Raw genomic sequence first — 23,417 nt, 5'->3', positions numbered from 1 at the left:
AATGTCCCTCCGGAGTATTAAACACTGTCTTCCATTCATCCCCATGCTTGATGCAAATAAGATTATACGCCCCCCTGAGGTCAAGCTTAGTAAACCAGCAAGCACATTTAACTCTGGAGAATAAATCAGAAATCAGGGGTAACGGATACTGAAATTTAACCGTAATTTTGTTGAGGGAACGATAGTCAATACAAGGCCTTAATGAACCATCCTTCTTGGCCACGAAAAAAACCCCAGCACCTAAGGGCGAAGAGGATGGTCTAATATGACCCTTCTCCAACGATTCCTTAATATAAGATCGCATAGCCTCGTGTTCGGGTACAGATAAATTGAAAAGTCGACCCTTGGGAAATTTACACCCAGGTCTCAACTCAATTGCACAGTCATAACTCCTATGAGGAGGCAAAGACACAGACTTACTCTCACTAAATACATTATAAAAATCAGCCAAATAGTCAGGAACATCATGCGACTGGGGAGAGGTGGAGAAAACAGGAGTGTCACCAAGAGCACACCGACAACCCCAACTCACCACAGACACAGATTTCCAATCCAAAACCGGATTATGGATTTGCAACCAGGGAATACCCAGAACAATGGTATCTATCATGTAAATTATGCAACACCAAAAATCTGCAATTTTCTTGGTGGTCTGGGGCGACCCGTATTATCACCTGGGTCCAAAACTGAGGTTTAGTCTTCGCCAAAGGAGTAGCATCAATACCCCTCAAAGGAATAGGCGTCCACAGAGGTGTCATAGGAAAACCACAACCTTTAGCAAAAGCCAAGTCCATTAGATTCAAGGCCGCTCCTGAATCCACAAAAGCCTTCGTGGAAAATGTGGATAAGGAGCAGATCAGAGTAATTGCCAAAAGAAACTTAGGTTGTACACCACCCACAGCAAATGTGTGTGCAAAACTTTTCTCTCGTTTAGGGCAGACAGAAATAACATGAGAGGCATCTCCACAGAAAAAACACAGCTTATTACGCCTTCTAAACTCCTGACGTTGCGCCCTAGACAAAACTCCATCACATTGCATAGGTTCAGACATTTGTTCAAAATGTGGCAACGCCTCCCGTGTAGTCTTGCGTTCACGTATACGCCGATCAATTTGAATAGCTAATGACATAGAATCGTCAAGACCAGAGGGAACAGGAAATCCCACCACAGTATCTTTTAAAGTCTCTGACAAACCCTTCCAAAAGAGAGCTGCCAATGCACTATCATTCCATGTAGTAAGGACCGCCCACTTTCGGAATTTCTGACAGTATAACTCTGCAGGATCCTGACCCTGGTTCAATGCCAATAGGGCTCTCTCAGCTTGATCAATAGCATTAGGTTCATCATATAACAACCCCAAGGCTTGAAAAGATGCATCCACATTAGTCAAAACAGGATCTTCAGGTGTCAAAGAAAACGCCCAATCCTGGGGATCGCCGCACAGCAAGGAGATGACAATTTTAACCTGCTGCGTAGAGCTCCCCGATGAGTTAGGCTTCAAGGCAAGAAATAATTTACAATTATTCTTAAAATTCAAAAATTTAGACCAATCCCCAGAAAACACATCATGAGCAGGGATCCTTGGTCGACAGCATGTGAATGAGTGAGATAGGCGGAAATTCCCCGCACTTCAGCAGCGAGCTGCTCCACACGATCAGACAATTGCTTAATCTCCATCAAGGAGAAAAAGAAAAAAGAAGAAGAATCCTCCTACAGCCCCAGAGAAAAAGAGGAGAAAATATACATATAAAAAAAAAAAAAAAATTCTGACTTTTTTTTTTTTTTTTTTACAATTCTCTCCTGCTTTTGAGTACCCTAGAATCTGCGGTATGGCTGGTGATTCTGTTATGAATGAGTCACTGAGGAGGAAAAAACAAAAAGCAAGCTAAGTCCAGAAAACCGGAGAGGTTGGTAACTAGCGGATTGCAGACCCCTGATCCTATCCACAACAACTAGCAGTAGCCGTCGAGCGTGCCTACGGTGGTCCTAGATACCTCATCACGGCCAGAGAACTAAATAAGCCTAAAGAAAGAAAGGGAAAATCTAAACTGCCCCAGAGCAGACCCCAAAGCAATAGACAGCCCCCAACATGTATTGTCGATGAAACAAGATGAAAACTAGACACAGGTAGAAAGATAGGCTGAGCAAATGATGGGGCCCTCGCTAACTAGAAAGGACAGGAAAGAAAAGCTACTGTCTGCAATCACGCAAAAAACCCTGCCAAAAAGAATGTCCAACACGTCTGATAGAAAAAGGCCCTGAAGTCGCTAGACTTCAAATCACTATATCAGCACTCAGGTATATTCTGAAGACAGAGCAAAAGAGATCAACTGATCAGAGACAAAATGGGGATTCAGCCCAGTCCCAGCCAGGGCTGGCTGAACACAAAAACTAAGTAAACCAGACAAAAACTGAATATGAACAATAGCAGAGAAAACTTAGCTTTAGGAAGGCAGGAACCAAACTGGAAACCAGGAGCCACAGTCAGGAAAAATCACCAGCAAGAAACTAGGGAGTCGGCTGCCTTAAATCCAATCAGAAACTCCTGATGTCCAATCGCAGTCCTCTTCCTCAGGTGGCCGGTCTCTGCCATTTAGATCTGCTTCATTACCTCCCTTCACCAACAGAGGGAGTCCAGATAGAGAACTCACTACTCCTCTGTCAGCACAGCCAGCTCCATAACCCTCACCAGAAGCCAGAGGCAAACCCGAAAATGAGCTCACAACAGCAACCACTGTCCCGTTCCAGTCCGCAGTTGCGGCCTATACGTTCCCACTCACGACTGCCATTGTCTCACCTCCCCAGGGGGGGCCCTACGCTAAGGAACCCTCATGGGGCCTGTTGTACTTCCTCTACATCTGGGCGTAGGTACGCCAGAAGCCTGCGTCAGCTCCTGGTCAGCTGGGCCTAGCGGCTGAGATGCCAAACGGACACTCCCCGGACAACCACTCTGCAGGACATCAGAGAAGGATAAGTGACACTCTATTGTTAGCTACTTATAATTTCAGGAATCGTAGTTGGCCATACCGCAGCCATATGGTTACCGGCGCCGGCCAGGTAGTAATACTGTGTTATCTGTGTGTGTTACTGTTTGAATCCCTGAGAAAATGGAGAAAAAGCTACTGACCAAAATGCAGAGATCACTGCAAAATTACAAATTTTATTGGTAACAAAAAGACAACATCCATGTAAAAACATTTAAAAAGTCATACAATGACATGAAACTGTCACAAAGGCTTATAATAAAGCCCAAAGAGCTCCCTTCAGTAAGTGGACATACATAAAAAAGGCTCTAGAATATATCACATATAATAGCATACCTGCAATGAAGAAATGTAATACTAAACATAATGATCCATTGAATAATCCATCCAAATAGACTATGGTACAATAATGAATGCAAGTAATAACAAATGTAAGCAACTGAGCCATGAGAATAAACACCATAGGGTACTGAGCATAGATGAAAAGTATAGCAATCATGGTGTAGCCAAGAGGCTAAAATGACCAAGATTAAATCCTGCCTGCATAGTCCCTATATAGTGCCACTTACAAAGGGGGAGCTTGTGGAGTGCCCTACGCGTGCCGCACACCAAAAGGTGACTTCATCAGGGCCTAGAGAGTCAGTTTGTTACACTTGTTTAAATATGCTAAACAATCAGTACATATGTGCGGCAGCTGCAGCGACGTACCCAATTAGCTGCAATGGAGGCCTGGATACACATGCACACCAGAGGAAAGAGAACAATCCATGACTCACAGGTTATTTCCGGGTTTGGAGCAGTGTGACGAAACACTACACACTGCGCAGGTGCAGACAGGAATGACTCATCACATAATACATAGTGAATTCCAGGTTTGGAGCAGTGTGAACGTCACACCGCCCACTACACCAATGCAAACAAAGTAACGGAATACAAAAAGGTTGTGTGACGTAATGAATGCCAAATGCGCAAGCGCAGTAGGCGCAAGATAAAATAAGCGCGATTCCACTGTGTGCCATGTCATTTAGCATATAAGCGGGCATACCTAGACATATAAGTGAGTAAAGTGCATCAAAGGGAGACATATGCTAGAATAAATCCCCATATGTAGGCGCCGTGGCACTGATTATCACAGTCTCAACAAATGGAAATTTCACAAAGTGTAAAAATGAGCGCAACTAATACAGACTATGCACCCATAGCCAAGTAAAGATATACAATGCTCCCAGCCCGCGGACACGCAGCCCTTACAGAGTATATGGCTAAATGCAATGTCAGATCGCACTATGCTAAACGCACCAACTAAACACGGTATAATACTGGTAACGGAATTAGGTCAAATTTAGTGTTGCAAACACAAAGGGAACAAACAATATACCATTTTAAATCCACTGATTGAATAAGATAGTATTGAAACAGGCCAGAAAAATCAAGCCTCTGCAGACAAAAAAAAACAAAAAAAAACTAATCAGATAGTATATACTGATTTCCGGGTTAGGCCAAAAAAGTTGTGTAACACAGTAAATACCAAATGCGCAAGCGCGGTCTCAGTAATAAATGACACATAGGCGCAGAAAAAAAAAAAAAAAAACAATTCTACTATATAACCTGTCACTTAGCATGTTTGCAGGCATACCTATAAATGAATAGAGGGCATCAAAGGGAGACATATGATATAATAAATCCCCATATGTAAGCACCGCGGCACTGATTATCACAATCTCAACAAGTAGATATTATAAAACATGCAAAATGAGCGCAACTGATACAAAACTGTGTACCATATCAATAGATACTATATAGATGCAAGCGCGCATGGCTCAGAGCGAAATAGAGATATAAAATAATATCAGCCCGCAGAAACGTAATCACACTATGCAAACGCGCCCACTGAACACAGTGTAATACTGATGCCAGAATTGGTTAAATTTGGTATTGAAGACGCAGAAAGAACATGTAATGTACCAAAAAAAAGAAAACAAAAAAAAAACAAAAAAACAAATAAAAAAAAAAAAATACATGGAAATTTCCGGGTTTGGAGCAGTGTGAACATCACTCCAACCACTGTGCCGACGTAGACAAGGTAACGGGCAGCAAAAAGGTCCGAAAAAAGTTATGAGACATACCGGAATTAGAACCTACAACAGATCTATTTGCATAGACCTGGGAATTGGACAAAGACAAACAATATCCTTAAAAAAAAAAAGTGGATTGCAGCTTTATATTAGTGGTTATACTAACTAAATTTCTTCCCTGATTGGTAAATAAACCAAGCGAAGGAAGATAACGCTCCACAAGCATCACCCCTAATTAAGTATGCACTATAACTAAGTATTTTAATGTATTAGAAAGATGGATCAGAAAATATTAACTAAAACTCCACAAGCTCCAACTCAGGGTCCACTGGACTTCAAAAAGTGACCATTATAGATAAATGATTTTTACTGATATAAACATACAACATGGATAGAACATAAAGCAAATCCTGAAATTGGAACAAAAAAATCAAATCTAAGTCCATGTTAAGGTCCGAATATCTTCCAGGGTACTGTTTTATTATTTGAGTCCAGCCAGGGATAGAGTGAAGGATGAAATCCAAGGTAGGAGATCCAGGAATAGACTATTCCAAAAGTTGCTAGAGAAGTAGACTCCCATAGTGGACAAGCCAGACCTTGAGAAGCTGCCAAAAAATGGAGATCCAAGCTACTATGTTCAAAAAGAAATGAGTCGATCAACCTACAAATGGAAAAGGAAGGGAAGAGGAACTTAATTATCCAATCGGTCAGATTTGTTTATAATAGCCAGTGAATAAAAGCTCCTCATTTAATCCGAAAGGGGATAGACTCCGAAGATCATAAATCCACCTAGATTCACGCCTCAGTAATTCCAATGAAACATTCCCCCCTCTTATGTTAGTCTGTACTGCCTCAAGACCCAAAACCCTAATGCCAGTACAGCGGCCATTGTGTTCGCACAAAAAATGCATGGCTACTGAAGTGAGGGGTTTACCTTTTTCACGATCTGCTCTTGCAGTATTAATATTCGAAAGGTGCTGTTGGATCCTCTTCCGTAATTCTTGTGTAGTTTGTCCTACATAGATTTTCGGACATTGGCAAATAAGAGCATACACAAGATTCCTGGACCTACAATTAAAGAATGCCCTAGAAACTACAGGAAAATTTAGAGTAGGGATATTAACCCCTTCACTGCCTGCAGTTAGATGACAGATGTTGCAATGGCCACAAGCAAAGGTTCCAAGCACACGTACACCCCTGTTAAGATTGCATACAGGTCGCTTAAAATGGCTGTGGCACAAAGAATCTTTAAGAGATTGGGCCTTTCTAGCAATAAGAGTGGGATATGGCGCTAAATGGGGTGCAAGTTTAGGCTCATTGACCAGCATACCCCAATATTTTGTCAAAATGCCCTGTAAGTCACGCCACTGATTATTATTGTAAGTGGTTATCAGACCCAGGGTTTTGTTAACTTTAGGAAGTCGAGGACCAAGTAGGTCTACACGATCCCTATCTCTGGCTGACTGGAAGGCACGAGATATTACCTTACGTGGGTATCCCCTGTTTTGAAAGCGTCTTGTCAGATCCTTGGCTTGTAGCAAAAAATCTTGCTGTTTTGAACAATTTCTTTTTAATCTGAAGAATTGTCCTATCGGAATTCCGTTTCTTAGATGTTCTGGATGGAAACTCGTATAGTGTAAAATACTGTTAGTAGAGGTTGGCTTCCGATATAAAGTAGTTGTGATAGACGATCCCTCAATAACCAAATTTAAATCCAAAAATTCTGTCGCCAAACCTGCAAAATTAGCCGTAAGATGTATGTTTAAAGTGTTGTCATTAAGGCCATCTACAAATTCCTTACACTTATCCAAAGGTCCCGTCCATAGCAACAGGACATCATCAATATAGCGCCACCATCTAAAGACATGATCTTTAAATTCAGGTGACACATATACTCGAGTCAACTCCCACCACACCAAAAATAAATTTGCATACGAGGGTGCACAACGTGCACCCATCGCAGTCCCAGACACCTGTCTATAAAATACCCGATCAAACACAAAATAGTTTTTATCCAAAATGAAGTGCAATAAATCCACTATAAAGGAATCATGATGTCGATCACCGGTGGAGTGTTGCTCCAGAAAAAAAGCAACCGCTTGAATCCCCAAATCGTGTCGGATATTGGTGTACAAGGATTCAACATCCAGGGTAACTAAAAAAGTGTCAGGGGGAATGATCAAATCTTTCAACAAAACCAATAAATGTGAGGTATCCTTGACATATGAATGTAAGATGGAGACCAAAGGCTGAACAAATATATCAACATAAACACAAGGCTTTTCAAAAATCCTACCAATACCCGACACGATTGGACGACCCGGTGGATCCACAATGGACTTATGCACTTTGGGTAGCATGTAGAAAGTGGGAATTCTGGGATGGTGGGAGGTCAAAAACTCTTTTTCTTTCTTGTTTAGGACATGATGGGTATGTGCCAAATTCAAAAGATGGTCTAACTTGGAGTTGAATATTGCAGTGGGATCAGATGGAAGTACCTGATAAAAGGAGGAATTGCTGAGCTGTCTTTTAGCTTTTTTGACATATAGATCAACCGGCCAAATCACAATATTACCTCCTTTATCAGCCTCTCTGATCACTAGCTCCTTATTCCTACCAAGTGCCTTAATGGCAATCCTTTCAGAGTTTGTTACATTACTAAAAGCACTGGGTTTGCTATCTAGGGTCTGTAAATCTCTACATACCGCATCAAAGAAGATTTGGACCACCGGAAATAAGGAAAACTTAGGAGTAGCTTGAGAAGGTAAACGTCCAGTAAAATGTGTTCTCGTGGAGGGGTTCGCATTCTCCTCCCGGAGTGAGAGAAGGTCTCTAAATATTTGTCTGTCCTCAATAGGCATAGTATCAACAATGGAAGGTTGATGATACATAAGTTTAAACGTTAATTGTCTGCAAAATAAATAAAGATCTTTAACAAAAATAAATTTGTCAAGAGTATTTGTAGGACAAAACGATAAGCCACGCTGCAAAATAGACACTTCAGTAGGCGATAATTCATAAGTGGACAGATTGATAATGGAAAGCTTACCCCCTTCATTCCGGGAGCAGTCCAACGAACCAAATTGAGAATCAGTAGGGTAAATCAATATCTGCGGTTCTGTCTCGTGTTTCTCCGTTGTCTGGGGGACCACTGACGAAACCTCCTGGCTCTCCTTAGGGGCTCTTGTACCACGTCTACCCCTCCTGCAGCGCCTTCTGGGTCGCTTTGATCTGACGATAAAAAAAAAACAAAAAAAAAAACGCTGGATTGCGATTCATTGGCTGACAGGTTATCTTTGTTCGTATTCATATCTGATGCAAGACGTCTTTTATTGCCCCTATGCACCCATCTGTATTCTTTTCCATTTTTAAAGTCCATCTGATCGCGTTTAAACTTACGCTTTTTGCCCCCAATAATGTCCTTTTCATAGTGATCAATGGTATTTTTGAGGCAACTTAAAAAAGGTTCAACCAGGGTTTTAGTATCAAACGTATGTAATTTAGTTTCACAAGTTTTGATTTTATCCTTAGTTTCCACTAACAAAGTACGATCATGCTCAATCAGAAGATTCATAATTATGGTTGAACACTTAAAAAGACCATCCTCCCAAGTCTTTTGGAAGGAGCAGTCTACTTCCCTGGCCGGGAAAATCTGAACCCTGAGTCCCCTCGGGATAAGACCAAAACATTTATACTCCTCAAGACTTTTAATGTTCCACCATGTTTTGGTAAGAATTTTATGTAGATTAATAAGTTCTCTAGAAATACTATCAAAATCTGTATGTGAACCAACACCAACTGAAGCAGACTGAGCCACTGTAAGGTCCTCAAAAATCCCCTGTGCCTGACTAGTCCAGGCGGCCTCTCTCGCTGCCAGGTCCATAATATGACCTAAATATAATAGACGTGTGCCAACACTCCTGAAAAAGAATAGTGGCAAAAAACCACCAACAAAACCAAGTTTATATGTAAAAACTCAGGAGGGCACTACTGAATAAGATATGCGGATCAACCAGCAGTCAGTATAAACACAAACTGAGAAAATGGAGAAAAAGCTACTGACCAAAATTATTATTATTATTATTATTATTATTTATTGTTATAACGCCATTTATTCCATGGCGCTTTACATGTGAGGGGGGTATACATAAAAACAAGTACAATAGTCTTAAACAATACAAGTCATAACTGGTACAGGAGGAGAGGGGACCCTGCCCGCGAGGGCTCACAATCTTCAAGGGATGGGTGATAATACAGTAGGCGAGGGTAGAGCTGGTCGTGCAGCGGTTTGGTCGATCGGTGGTTACTGCAGGTTATAGGCTTGTCGGAAGAGGTGGGTCTTCAGGCTCTTTTTGAAGGTTTCGATGGTAGGTGAGAGTCTGATATGTTGTGGTAGAGAGTTCCAGAGTAGGGGAGATGCGCGAGAGAAATCTTGTATGCGATTGTGGGAAGAGGAGATAAGAGGGGAGTAGAGAAGGAGATCTTGTGAGGATCGGAGGTTGCGTGCAGGAAAGTACCGGGAGACGAGGTCACAGATGTATGTTCACAAAATGCAGGGATCACTGCAAAATTACAAAGTTTATTGGTAACAAAAAGACAACATCCATGTAAAAACATTTAAAAAGTCATACAATGACATGAAACTATCACAAAGGCTTATAATAAAGCCCAAAGAGCTCTCCAGTAAGTGGACCTACATAAAAAAGGCTCTAGAATATATCACATATAATAGCATACCTGCAATGAAGAAATGTAATACTAAACATAATGATCCATTGAATAATCCATCCAAATAGACTATGGTACAATAATGAATGCAAGTAATAACAAATGTAAGCAACTGAGCCATGAGAACAAACACCATAGGGTATTGAGCATAGATGAAAAGTATATCAATCAAGGTGTAGCCAAGAGGCTAAAATGACCAAGATTAAATCCTGCCTGCATAATCCCTATATAATGCCACTTACAAAGGGGGAGCTTGTGGAGTGCCCTACGCGTGCCACACACCAAAAGGTGGCTTCATCAAGGGCTAGAGAGTCAGTTTGTTACACTTGTTTAAATATGCTAAACAATCAGTACATATGTGCGGCAGCTGCAGCGACGTACCCAATTAGCTGCAATGGAGGCCTGGATATATGCAAATATATCTGTTGTAGGATCTAATTCCGGTATGTCTCATAACTTTTTTCGGACCTTTTTGCTGCCCGTTACCTTGTCTACGTCGGCACAGTGGTTGGAGTGATGTTCACACTGCTCCAAACCCGGAAATTTCCATGTATTTTTTTTTTTTTTTTAATTTGTTTTTTTTTTGGGGGGGTTTTTTTTAGTTTTCTTTTTTTTGGTACATTACATGTTCCTTCTGCGTCTTCAATACCAAATTTAACCAATTCTGGCATCAGTATTACACTGTGTTCAGTGGGCGCGTTTGCATAGTGTGATTACGTTTCTGCGGGCTGATATTATTTTATATCTCTATTTTGCTCTGAGCCATGCGCGCTTGCATCTATATAGTATCTATTGATATGGTACACAGTTTTGTATCAGTTGCGCTCATTTTGCATGTTTTATAATATCTACTTGTTGAGATTGTGATAATCAGTGCCGCGGAGCTTACATATGGGGATTTATTATATCATATGTCTCCCTTTGATTCCCTCTATTCATTTATAGGTATGCCTGCACACATGCTAAGTGACAGGTTATATAGTAGAATCGTTTTTTTTTTTTTCTGCGCCTATGTGTCATTTATTACTGAGACCGCGCTTGCGCATTTGGTATTTACTGTGTTACACAACTTTTTTGGCCTGGTATATACTATGTGATTAGTTTTTTTTTGTTTTTTTTTGTCTGCAGAGGCTTGATTTTTCTGGCCTGTTTCAATACTATCTTATTCAATCAGTGGATTTAAAATGGTATATTGTTTGTTCCCATTGTGTTTGCAACACTAAATTTGACCTAATTCCGTTACCAGTATTATACCGTGTTCAGTTGGTGCGTTTAGCATAGTGCGATCTGACATTGCATTTAGCCATATACTCTGTAAGGGCTGCGTGTCCGCGGGCTGGGAGCATTGTATATCTTTACTTGGCTATGGGTGCATAGTCTGTATTAGTTGCGCTCATTTTTACACTTTGTGAAATTTCCATTTGTTGAGACTGTGATAATCAGTGCCACGGCGCCTACATATGGGGATTTATTCTAGCATATGTCTCCCTTTGATGCACTTTACTCACTTATATGTCTAGGTATGCCCGCTTATATGCTAAATGACATGGCACACAGTGGAATCGCGCTTATTTTATCTTGCGCCTACTGCGCTTGCGCATTTGGCATTCATTACGTCACACAACCTTTTTGTATTCAGTTACTTTGTTTGCATTGGTGTAGTGGGCGGTGTGACGTTCACACTGCTCCAAACCTGGAATTCACTGTGTATTATGTGATGAGTCATTCCTGTCTGCACCTGCGCAGTGTGTAGTGTTTCGTCACACTGCTCCAAACCCGGAAATAACCTGTGAGTCATGGATTATTCTCTTTCCTCTGGTGTGCATGTGTATCCAGGCCTCCATTGCAGCTAATTGGGTACGTCGCTGCAGCTGCTGCACATATGTACTGATTGTTTAGCATATTTAAACAAGTGTAACAAACTGACTCTCTAGGCCCTGATGAAGCCACCTTTTGGTGTGTGGCACGCGTAGGGCACTCCACAAGCTCCCCCTTTGTAAGTGGCACTATATAGGGACTATGCAGGCAGGATTTAATCTTGGTCATTTTAGCCTCTTGGCTACACCATGATTGCTATACTTTTCATCTATGCTCAATACCCTATGGTGTTTATTCTCATGGCTCAGTTGCTTACATTTGTTATTACTTGCATTCATTATTGTACCATAGTCTATTTGGATGGATTATTCAACGGATCATTATGTTTAGTATTACATTTCTTCATTGCAGGTATGCTATTATATGTGATATATTCTAGAGCCTTTTTTATGTATGTCCACTTACTGAAGGGAGCTCTTTGGGCTTTAATATAAGCCTTTGTGACAGTTTCATGTCATTGTATGACTTTTTAAATGTTTTTACATGGATGTTGTCTTTTTGTTACCAATAAACTTTGTAATTTTGCAGTGATCCCTGCATTTTGGTCAGTAGCTTTTTCTCCATTTTCTCAGTTTGTGTTTATACTGACTGCTGGTTGATCCGCATATCTTATTCAGTAGTGCCCTCCTGAGTTTTTACATATATACTGTTTGAATCCCTGCGAGGAAAACTACTGTTAGCTTGCCAGTTATTCCAATAATCCATATATAAAGGTTGAATTGAAGCCTACTCCGTCTCCATCTCCTCACTGCATCCTGTGTACCTGCGAGTACCACATTACTACTGGTCCACCACCATACTCATGCCATACTCCTACCACCGACCCACCACCATACTCACGTCATCCTCCTACCACTGGCCCACCACCATACTCAGGCCATTCTCCTAACATTGTCAGTCCTCCAGCAACAGGACCTCCTGTAGTAGCTAGACCACAAACTTCCACCAGACATACACCAGACACAAGAGCTAATGCGCATGTGGAACAGCAGCAACCCATTGTCCAGCATGACTACTGTGCTGCCCACTCCAACCAACCCCAGTTAGCTCGCCAAGCAGAAGGCTGGCATTATGGCCCTCGACCACAAACATACAATATTGGCCATCGCAGGCAAAGATCCTCTTGACCACCACACCAGGATCGCGGAATTTATTATTCTGGACCGGTTGACTATGTCCCCAGTCAACAATACCAAATTCCCCCTAACAACCAACCTCTCACCATTTTGCCATTTTAATCAACCCCTCAGCGGACAACCCAACTACAAGAATCCTCCAGTCCACACTCCCCCTCCACATCACCTCATTCATTTTTCTATTTGTAAATGTTTCTATTAATGTTTGTTTTTTGTTTTTTTTTTGTTAATATGCAAGTTTATAAATGTGCCAGAATTAAGGCTTTATTTAATTTATTATGTGAAAAATAAAACACTTTTTTTGTTTGTAGCAAAATAATTGGCACATTTATTAATGAGTCATTTCTGCACTGGGAAAACTAAATTAAAAATCAAGTTTACACATATTTTGGTTATTTGAAGTCATAACCAAATAAAATCATTGTGTAAACATCATAAACCAACATTTTCTTGCCATGGCGTGGACCCCTTTAGCGTCAAAAAATAATCTGCAAGAAGTTCACGGACTCTGAGGCCTGAAAGATCCCTACGTTGGGCCAAAGCATGTGCAACTGGACCAGGATTGTTAGCCAATCCTCCCTCAGTATCCACAGACACAGGCGAATTGTGGCTACTGGTAAAATAATGTAGTATTGCTACAGCCTTAATGACACCATTGACATTTTGCTCACTTAGCCATGCCCTAGTTATCCTGTAATTGAAAATCCGACATAGTCAGTCAAAACCACGCCAAGGATAAAGCCTCATCAAATGGCATGTGAGTTGAAAAGCCTCATCTGCCACAATACTGGTTCCCCACTTGAACCAGGGTGCATCCTTGGGGGCAGCACACCTTCCATAAGCCACAATATCTACTATTACAAAGTGGTAGTTGCTCTCAACTACCACCAACAGGACTCCGAAAAAAAAATTGTTTTTACTTGGAGTATTGGGACCCTGAGTTCGGCGGAACCCAGATGTGTTTGCCGTCCAAAGCACCCAAACAATTTGGAAACTGGCACCTAACATACATCCCTCTTGATATGCTCTCCCATTCTTCAGGGGTTGGGTCCGGCATCACTTTCTCATTTAGACGAGTCCATATTTCTGAACAAGTATGTTTCACTATTTTTACTGTAGTTGTTCTTCAAACATAAAGCAAAAAAGGCAGAGATGCTTACCTGCCAAGGTCTCCAAGCAAATGCATCAGGATGTAGTGGACCCATATAGCTAAGATGGCGACAACACAGGTGCAAAAATACTGATGAGACAGCCGCTCACATCCTACCAATCCATGACGAGGATTACGAGCTAACGTATTTTGGCCAAAATATCAACTAATACCTCACATTTTTTAATGTGTTTTTTTTTTGCACTTTTTTATTCGGGGTGCAGTTGGGCCCATTTGGTCTTGTAAACTGTGGTGTCTGTTCACATGGGATGCATCTTGATAGCGCTGGGCAGCCCGCCTGCTCTAATAGAAGGGCGTAACTAATAGGCTGTTAACCTGGATGCTGTGCATTGCCATAGTGTGAACAGCGCCACATACAAGTTTTCATTGTGCATTTATATACCAAGCAGGATGTGAGCGGCTGTCCCATCGGTATTTTTGCATCTGTGTTGCCGCCATCTTAACTATATGGGTCCACTGCATCCTGGTAGTTGTTCTTCCAAGTAGGAGATCTTAATGGAGGTAGTATACGACTCTCCAGTGGAAAGGAATCTAAAATGGAAAAAAAATAACAAAGGAAGCAAAATAATTATTTTGACAAAAACAAACAAATGTCATTAAGCTAGTAGTCTATGTTTCTTATGAGACTATTTCAGGATAAGTATCATACATCTGCTATTTCCAACATCTCTGCAAACATTAACCCACCAAACAAAGGCCTAGGCTCCACAGTATTTTTTAATGGACAGAGACAATGGAAAGCATAATGAAAGAGGTCGCGTAGCAGATCATGGGTACGCAGGAACATTTGAGAGTATGCCATACCTTTCTCTGGATACCTCAATGGATGTCCTTACAACCCCTTTTAGGCCGTTGGAAAACGAGTGGGTGTACCCAATATCTGCGAGGCCTCCACGGATCAACAATGGTCGGATAGCTAATCCCATACTCACAGGATATTATCCAGTGAAAAAGGTTGTTAGCTGCAGGTTGTTGTTGGCAACCCCAAAAATAAATTATTCTTTCCCCAAGAGTATACGGTAGTGCTCAGAATTAGACATGTTGAAAAAGGGGTTTATATAGGGCTAGCAACCTGACATGCCCTACAATAACATACTGATTTCAAATGGAAAAATGATGCGAAAAACGCATTGCATACGGATGTCATACTTGAAAAAATCCTTGGAAAAAATCCTGCTCCACTCGCAGGACGCTTGTCTGACTTTTCAGGGACAACATTGGACCGATTTTATTAACACTGATGGGTATGAGCCTTAAACAGAATTGTGGAATAACACAAACCTCAATAAAACATTATTTAAAAAGTGAAAATATTAAAAATAAAATAAAACAAATATAAATTAATATATCCAAATATAATTGACAGTAAATACTGATGCCTCTGTTAACTGCAAAGATAAATGTAATATTTGCACTTCATTTATGCATAATAAAAATTTATTGAAGAACACAAATTACTGATGGAACAGATAGCCCCCGTCATTGCTGCCTAGGGGCACAGAGCATAACATCACCTTCCTGCTGTCCAGGGTCTTTAACATTAGTATACTGTAGGCCATTATATTGATTAGTGTCCCACACCCTCTTGGAGCCTGCCCATCAGATATTGCTAATGAGTGGGTGCACATGAATAGCTCTCTAGGGTGTGCAATAAAGTGCTTCTCACAATTATTGCTCTCCTGCTTTATCTGCCATCTAAAATGACTTGTACACTGCACCTGATCCATGGAGGACAGGTTATCAGAGAGTGCAGCTCTGCTCAGACAAGATAGTGAGTTCTCTATTGTCCCTTATGCTAATGAGACGAGGGGGCCGTGTGGGAAACTTCAACAAATGCAAACTCATGGATTTGCAGATCTGTGTGTGTGTGTACACATTCTTGCAAAGGTATAGGGGTTCACAGTTTGTAATTTCATAAAAATAGTGTCATACACACTGTAGATCCCTGATGTCCTAATATGGGAGTATGCACTTTGACTTTGGAGCACTGTCCCACCATCTTTTTCGATGGAAAAGTGTCACCTGAGCTTTGTGAGTGGGAGACTGGCAGCTCTTAATAGGTCTTCTACAGACAAGGTTTGTAGTCACTCAATCTGGCAGAACCCAGTGTGTCCCTGGTTTTCTTTCTTTACTACCTAAACAGTTGTGGTCAAACTTTTTACAAATGACACAAATTTTGGTTTTTGCAAAGTTTGCTTCTCCAGTGTTTTTAAATGATTAAGTCAGATATTTTTTAAGCTTACTGAAGTACAATTATCATCATTTAATAAGTTTTTAAACTTGTATTACAAGTCAATAGTTACAGTGTTGACCTTTATTTTCAAGAATTCTGCCCCTTGCCCGGCAACTGGATATAAGCTGCTGGATCAAATCCTGACTGCTGACTTACCCATTATTGTCTAATCAGAGCTTGGAGTTCATCACAATTTCTGTGTTTTTGTTTGTCAACCCGCTTTTCGAGCATTGACCGCAGATTCTCAATGGGATTAAGATCAGGGGAGTTTCCTGGCCATGGATCCAAAATGTCAGTGCTTTATTATCCAAGTCACTAAGAGCATGTCAAAAGGCAAATAATGCTGGAAAAAGCATTGCCCATCATCACGTTGCTGCTGGATCATTGGGAGAAGTTGCTTTTGGAGAATGTTTAGATCCCATTCTTTAGCCCACTCCATGGTTGAAAAGCCCCCAAGTAAATGGACTCATGGTAGCACTTACCTTTTCTTCTCCGGAAAATCATTCTTCGAGATGTTCCAAGCAGTTTGAAGTGGTCTCTTCATAAAGAGTAAACAACTTTACTTTACTTCCTGCAGAATGTCAGTCTGTTCTTCATTGTTTTCTTACCTTGGTTGCGAAAAAGTTCAGCTTTTGTCTCATCTGACCACATCACCTTCCTCCAAACCTTTCTACTTATCAGTTCTACTGGAAATTTTTTTTTCTTTTCAATCGATTTTCTTTTCTTCACTTTTTGACACCTCCACGTCCTTTCTGAAACTTAGGTGGTCCATAGTGAAGCATGTATATTATTATTATACATTTATATAGCGCCATTTATTCCATGGCCCTTTACAGGGAAAAGGGGAAATATAGACAAGTACAATAAACATGTGCAAGATAAGGGACACACGAGTACAGAAGGAGAGAGGACCCTGCCCGCGAGGGGTCACAATCCACAGTATATGATCTAAATATATGGAGTACAGGCCCGCAAACACTTTAGATAGCTCTCGGCAGACAACTATCACTCCCAACTCCCCCCAAAATAGAGACACTTCTCTGTGTTCTCTATCAAAGAGCCACTGTTAGACTCCTAAGACATATATTTCCCGGGAAAACAAAAAAATTGATAATTGGAAATTCAAAAAGCTAGTGAGAGAGTTGGGAGGTTGACATAAACACTACACAGTCAACCAAGCCCACCAATATCGGTAGATTCGACCAACTTTATTCAATGTGTAAGGAGATTTAAGCCTCTGTCAGACCCCTCTAATGGTGGCTTATGTACTTTGAGATAGTGCATGTTGAAATCAAGCTACCCAATCTTTTTGCCATCTGTCAATAAAGGAAGTGCCTCGGGGTTGATTTTTTTTTTCATAAAGATTAGTGATGAGCGAGTTTGCTCGTCACTGCATCGGGGGGCTCAGGTATGCTTGTTACTAGATCGAGTATCACGGGAGCTCAAGCCCCCACCCCGCATGTTTCAGCCAATGAACAAGCGGGAATTGCCTGCCATACATGGCAATGCTATAGCCATGTTGGTTACTTGCATTACTGTGATTGGCCAGTCACATCGCATCATTGGGTCTTAGGGCACAGACAGATGGCCATACAACTCATGAGATGATCGCACTGCTCTGCACGGACTGTCCCGACACATCTCCTGACCTAAGCATGACAGTGTGATGTATTTCTAAGCAGCTGTCAACTCAGGTCAGGAGAGCAGACAGCCAGTACGAGGATTAAGATGCAATACTAGCACGAGTTATACGGCCGTCTGTCTGCGCCCTAATATAAGGGTATGTTCACACAATTCTCTGCACACTCTCCTCTGGAAGCAGTTCAGGAACAAGAGCTTATTTTAGAGTAGGCATATACTGTAGGCAGTGTTCAATATTGCTATTGCAGTACTTGTGTAGGAGGAGCCGCCCCCGCTGTGTGCCTGGGCCGGAACCAAGGGGGCTGTCACCAAGGTTCCTAGGAAAACTGTTTCCAGGGGACAGAATGAGAGGACGGGACATAGAGAGTTCCAGAGAGGTTGGGGGAGGGTCCAGTATAAAAAGGACTGTGGACGCCAGGAGGAGTGAGTCAGCAGAACGGGAGAGGAGGAGGAAGGAAGCCAAGAAGCACCAGAGAGCCAGAGCAAAAGCCAGAGCCAGAGCAGAGCGGGGAGAGCAGTGACCAGAGAGACTGCAGGGAGACTCACGGTGAACTGCAGGGAGATGGCACCAAGCCGTCCAACAGAGAGACAACGCCCGGCTCCTCCCCGCGGGTGTGGCCCGTCCGCTCCCACCCGAGGCAGCCGCCGCCCGTCTCCACCTCACGGGGGCAGCCCGTCTGCTCCCCCCTGGGCAGCCGCCACCCGACTCCACCCCGTGGGTGTGGCCAGTCCGCTGCAGCCCGCGGCCACTGCCCGACTCCAGCCCGCAATTGTGGCCTGCCCGCTGCTGCCCGCAGCCGTTGCCGCTCCACTCCAGCCCGCAGCTGCGGCCTATTGCCTAGGGCCTGTTGTGCCCCCACCTCGCCTGGGTGTAGGAATGCCCGAAGACTTCACAAGATCCTCGCCGGTTGGGCGATCCTCGCCGGCTGGGCCCAGCGGCTGCAACATCAGAGGACATCAGAAAGATAAGTGACACACTGGAACTAAGGACCCGTAGTCGGCCATACCGCGGCCCTATAGTGACCGGCCTTAGCCGGGTTAGTCGTGTTCGCATTATCAGTGTATTCTTGTGATTGGTCCCTGCGAGGACAATTATTGTTAGGTTGCTTGTTTCTTGGTTGCTCAAGACAGCCCTAAAGGCATCTATAGATATAAAAGATACACTTTAAAGCCCAAACCGTCTCATGCCTCGTCACTGCATCCCTGTACCTGCAAGTACTACATTTGGCGTAGTCGGCAGGATGCAGTCTCCAAGCGTGAGCGGGGATGCCACAGTCCAAAGGGGGGCAACGCTGGCCCCTGGTCCAGCATTTCCTTGGGGGTTATGCTGAGCAACCTGCCTAGGTACTCTTGCGCCAATACCAAGCTGTGAAGCTGGACGGAACGGATGCGAGGGTTGTTTAGAATGCATCCGATGACCCCCGACTTGGAAGCTGAGGTAGCCCTTATGGCATTGGACGGGGAGGCCCGGGATTCCGTAATGTTGAGACCCCCAGGACAGCGTAACACCTTTGTTAGGGTCTTACAGATATTGGAGGAGACACATGGGGATCCGACAAATGTGGGGGAACTGAGAACCCGGTTGTTCAGTCGTATGCAAGAGGAAGAGGAGACGGTCACCCAGTACATGAATGCTCTTCAGGAATTATACACGGCCATAGAGTGGAAGGACGGAGTAGGGATGGGACCCATCGACCTCACCCTACGTGACCTTTTAGTGACCAGACTCCAAGACCCTCTGACTAAGCAAGCCGTGTGGGAGCAGGTCTGGGTAAACCCGCATATGTCTTTCTCTGAGGTAGGGAGTCAGGCGCGTGTGTGGGAACAGGAACAGGGGTTGACAGTCCCCGTGGGAAAGGTCTGGAGCACGGAAGTCTTCGTTCATGCCATTGAAGAGCCACAATGGATGGAAGACATGAAATGAGAGCTGAATGATATCAGAGGTGAACTGGCCGAGGTGAAGAGAAGGGCCGAGGCCAGGAGTGAATGGCCTGGGGCACGCCCGGGACCCTGGGGTCCCCGCAATCTCAGGGACAGTCGGTCCCTGCGGCCTCAGGAATGTTATGAGTACAAAGAGCCTGGCCACCTCGCCCGAGAGTACCCGTGGCGTGTGGAATACCCACTCCGGCAGCCATGTGAGCTGGGGGGACGCCGCTCGGAGCCAGAAACCATGGCGAGGGGTGGTGGAAGTCCCAGGGATCTGGTGGCGAGGTGTCCGGTGGTATGGGCAGAGCTTGAAGGCCGTGCTGTACGATGCCTAGTCGATACAGGGTTGCAAGTAAGAATGGTGACCGGTCTGCAAACCCTGTCTTATGAGGAAAGGTTGCAGGATTTGGGAATGTTTAGTTTGCAAAAGAGAAGACTGAGAGGAGACTTAATAGCTGTCTACAAATATCTAAAGGGCTGTCACATTGTAGAAGGATCAACTTTATTCTCATTTGCACAAGGAAAGACTAGAAGCAATGGGATGAAACTGAATGGGAGGAGACACAGATTAGATATTAGAAAAAACTTTTTGACAGTTAGAGTGATCAATGAGTGGAACAGGCTGCCACGAGAAGTGGTGAGTTCTCCTTCAATGGAAGTCTTCAAACAGAGGCTGGACAGACATCTGACTGGGATGATTTAGCGATTCCTGCTTTGAGCAGGGGGTTGGACCAGATGGCCCAGGAGGTCCCTTCCAACTCTACGATTCTATGATTCTATGATTCTATGACCATGCCAGAGACTTATTTTCAGCGGCATTTTCCTAAAGCACTAAGACCCCAGTGGGCGTCCATGATAAAGCTGGTAGCCGCCAACCAGCTGCCAGTTCCTGTTGTTGGAGTAGTCTGGATGCAGATTTCGTTATGCGGCAAACCACTCGGCCGCCGAGGAGTGATCCTGACCCAGGGAGAAGCCAATGATAAACACCCTTGGGTATGAATATATTGCGAGAGTTCGGCAGCGTACTCCTGAACGAGCCCACCCAAGAGACTCTGAGCCAGTGGGGCTCCCGCATGCCCCAAGGGCAGGTCTTTCAACAGTTGGTGCGGGGAGCGCGAGTCCAACAGGACTGCCAGGAGGGCGAGGCACTGGGGAAGGTGATTGCTCCGGGAGCCCCTCAGCTCGTTCTGCCGCCAGGACAGACGGTGGTGGCCTTACCAATCCGGGCTCCTGTGCCCCTGGAAGGAGTGGAGATGCAGGTAGAGCCGAGCCTCTCGGAGCACCTGCCCCCCCGGAGTCCTGGTGGCCCGCACCCTGGCCACGTGCGGAAAGGGACCGTACTGGTGCGGTGCGTTAACCTAGAAGACCAAGACATCATTCTGAAACCGCGGGCCGAAATGGGCCGAAATGGCAATACTAGTGAGACCCCTGGAGGAAGTGTTCCCGGCTCCGGCGTTCCAGCTAAAAGTGAACCCATGGACAGTATCCATCCGATCTCTTCAGACCTCCAGGTCCTCGGCCGAAGAAAAGGGCCAAATTATCCTGGAAAAAATGCGAGCAGAACTCTCTGGTCTCACCCCGGCCCAGATACTCCAGGTAAAAACACTTCTGGGCCAACATCAGGAGGTATTTGCCAAACATGAGGACGATTTCGGATGTACCACGGCCATCACGCATGGTATTCCCACTGCAGGAACAGCTCCTATTATAGAATGATATCGGCAGATTCCACCACAACTCTATCAAGAGGTAAAGACTCTATTGGGCCAAATGCTGCGAAAAGGAGTCATTCGAGAAAGCCAGAGCCCTTGGGCAGCCCCCATCGTGTTGGTCCGGAAGAAAGATAGCAGTTTGCGGATCTGTGTGGATTATCGGAAATTGAACGCCTGTACCATCAAAGACTCGTACCCGCTGCCCCGCATTGAAGAATCCCTATCCGCCTTGGGAAAAGCGACATATTTCTCGACCTTAGATCTGGCCAGCGGGTACTGGCAGGTGCCAATGTTGGAAGAAGACCGGGCCAAGACTGCATTCATTCTTCCCATGGGACTGTTCGAACTCAATCGTATGCCGTTTGGGCTGGCCAACGGCCCCAGGACTTTTCAACGGCTGATGGAGCTGTGTCTGGGAGATCTCAACTTCGAGGCCACGCTGATATACCTGGATGACATCATCATCTATGCCGCTACGTTTGAGGACCACCTGCGGCGGTTGGGGCAGGTGCTTGGCCGACTGCAGAAGTACGGATTGAAGGTAAAACCCCAGAAATGCCACCTATTCCAGATGCAGATCGAATATCTGGGGCATACCGTCTCTGCAGAAGGCGTAAGACCGTCCCGGGAAAAGGTTGCCGCAATTCAGGGGTGGCCTACTCCTGAGACGGTAAAAGATGTACGAGCCTACCTGGGGTTGGCTGGGTACTACCGTTGTGTCGTAAAGAATTTTGCGCATCGAGCCCGAGCCCTGCAAGACCTGCTAAAGAGGACCCCTGCCGGGGCGAATGGATGGAAGATTCAGTGGCGAGAACCGCAGGAAGAGGCCTTCCAAGATCTTAAGGCCGCACTCTCGGATGCCCCGGTGTTAGCTTATGCGGATTTCTAGCAGCCGTTCATACTGCACACTGACGGGAGTCTTCACGGGCTAGGAGCTGTATTGTCGCAAGTCCAAGACGGCCGGGAGAAAGTGATCGCTTATGGCAGCCGATCACTCCACGACTCCAAACGTAATCCTGACAATTACAGCTACTTTAAGCTCGAGCTCCTCGCGGGCGTGTGGGCCATGACGGAGCGGTTCGCAGAGTACCTGGCAGGCTCCGAGGTGGTAGTACGGACCGACAACAACCCGCTGGCCCACCTCGAAAATGCCAAACTAGGGGCCCTGGAGCAACGATGGGTAGCCTGGATGGCCAAATTCAAATACAAGATCATTTACAAAAGAGGAGAGGAGAATGTACATGCTGACGTGCTCTCCAGGATCCAACGTACAACTCCAGAGCGAAGCCGGGATGACGAACTAGAAGGAGAAGAGACGCCGTTCGCTCTGGCCCCCGCCGAACTCACCGCCCTCACCCAAGAACAATCTCACATAGGGCCCGCTGGGGGCATGCTAGAACAGTCCTGGGATAAATGGATCCAGCAGCAGCAAGAAGATGAAGAAATTGGGCCCCTGCGTCAGTGGGTGGCCACGAGCCAACTACCTAACGACACTCAGCGGCAAACTTTAACCCAGGATACCTTATTAATGTTTCGACAGTGGGAAAAATTGGTGATCAAAGAAGGACTATTGTACCGGGATACAGTATCACGGACAACATCAGCAATCACTTGACAGGTCGTGGTACCGGGAGCCCAACTCAGCGGGATTGCCCACGAGGCCCATGAGAAGGGGGCACATTTTGGGGCACAAAAGACATTTCAGTAGCTGCAGCAAAAGGCCCACCACCCTCGCTTGCCGACCGCCATGGAAGAAGTTTGGCGTGCTTGTCGCCTATGTGAACTAGCTAAACCACCTGCGCAGCGGGCTCCAGTCCAGACTATTGTTACAGCAGCGCCCCTCGAACTCTTGATGGTGGACTACGTGACCATTGGCCCGGCATACCAAGGGTATGAGCGCTGTCTTGTCATGGTGGACCATTTCACCAAGTT

The 23,417-nt window shown here is 44.5% G+C and overlaps 1 protein-coding gene and 1 long non-coding RNA gene across 2 annotated transcripts in view; one reads left to right on the top strand and one right to left on the bottom strand.

The window, feature by feature from the left end:
* Positions 1-3,141: 3,141 nt before the first annotated feature.
* On the bottom strand, positions 3,142-10,170 carry LOC141074188 (uncharacterized). The gene is made up of 5 exons (XR_012227151.1): positions 10,031-10,170; positions 8,110-8,291; positions 7,766-7,970; positions 6,545-6,795; positions 3,142-5,721 (listed from the first exon to the last, which is right to left on the bottom strand). It is a non-coding gene; the product is annotated as an uncharacterized lncRNA (long non-coding RNA).
* A 1,273-nt stretch (positions 10,171-11,443) lies between these two features.
* LOC141074187 (transcription factor HES-5-like) overlaps positions 11,444-23,417 on the top strand; it is a 46,404-nt gene continuing 34,430 nt past the window's right edge. The window contains exon 1 of the mRNA XM_073561737.1: positions 11,444-11,645. Coding sequence (XP_073417838.1) covers positions 11,613-11,645 — 33 coding nt within the window. The 5' untranslated portion in view covers positions 11,444-11,612. The remainder of the gene's footprint in view (positions 11,646-23,417) is intronic.

The sequence above is a fragment of the Dendrobates tinctorius genome, unplaced genomic scaffold (genome assembly GCF_039654945.1).
Source record: "Dendrobates tinctorius isolate UK_male_01 unplaced genomic scaffold, ASM3965494v1 ptg000326l, whole genome shotgun sequence".
Lineage (NCBI taxonomy): Eukaryota > Metazoa > Chordata > Amphibia > Anura > Dendrobatidae > Dendrobates > Dendrobates tinctorius.
The sequence above is the reverse complement of the archived record's forward strand: the minus strand, read 5'-3'. Positions and strand labels throughout refer to the sequence as shown.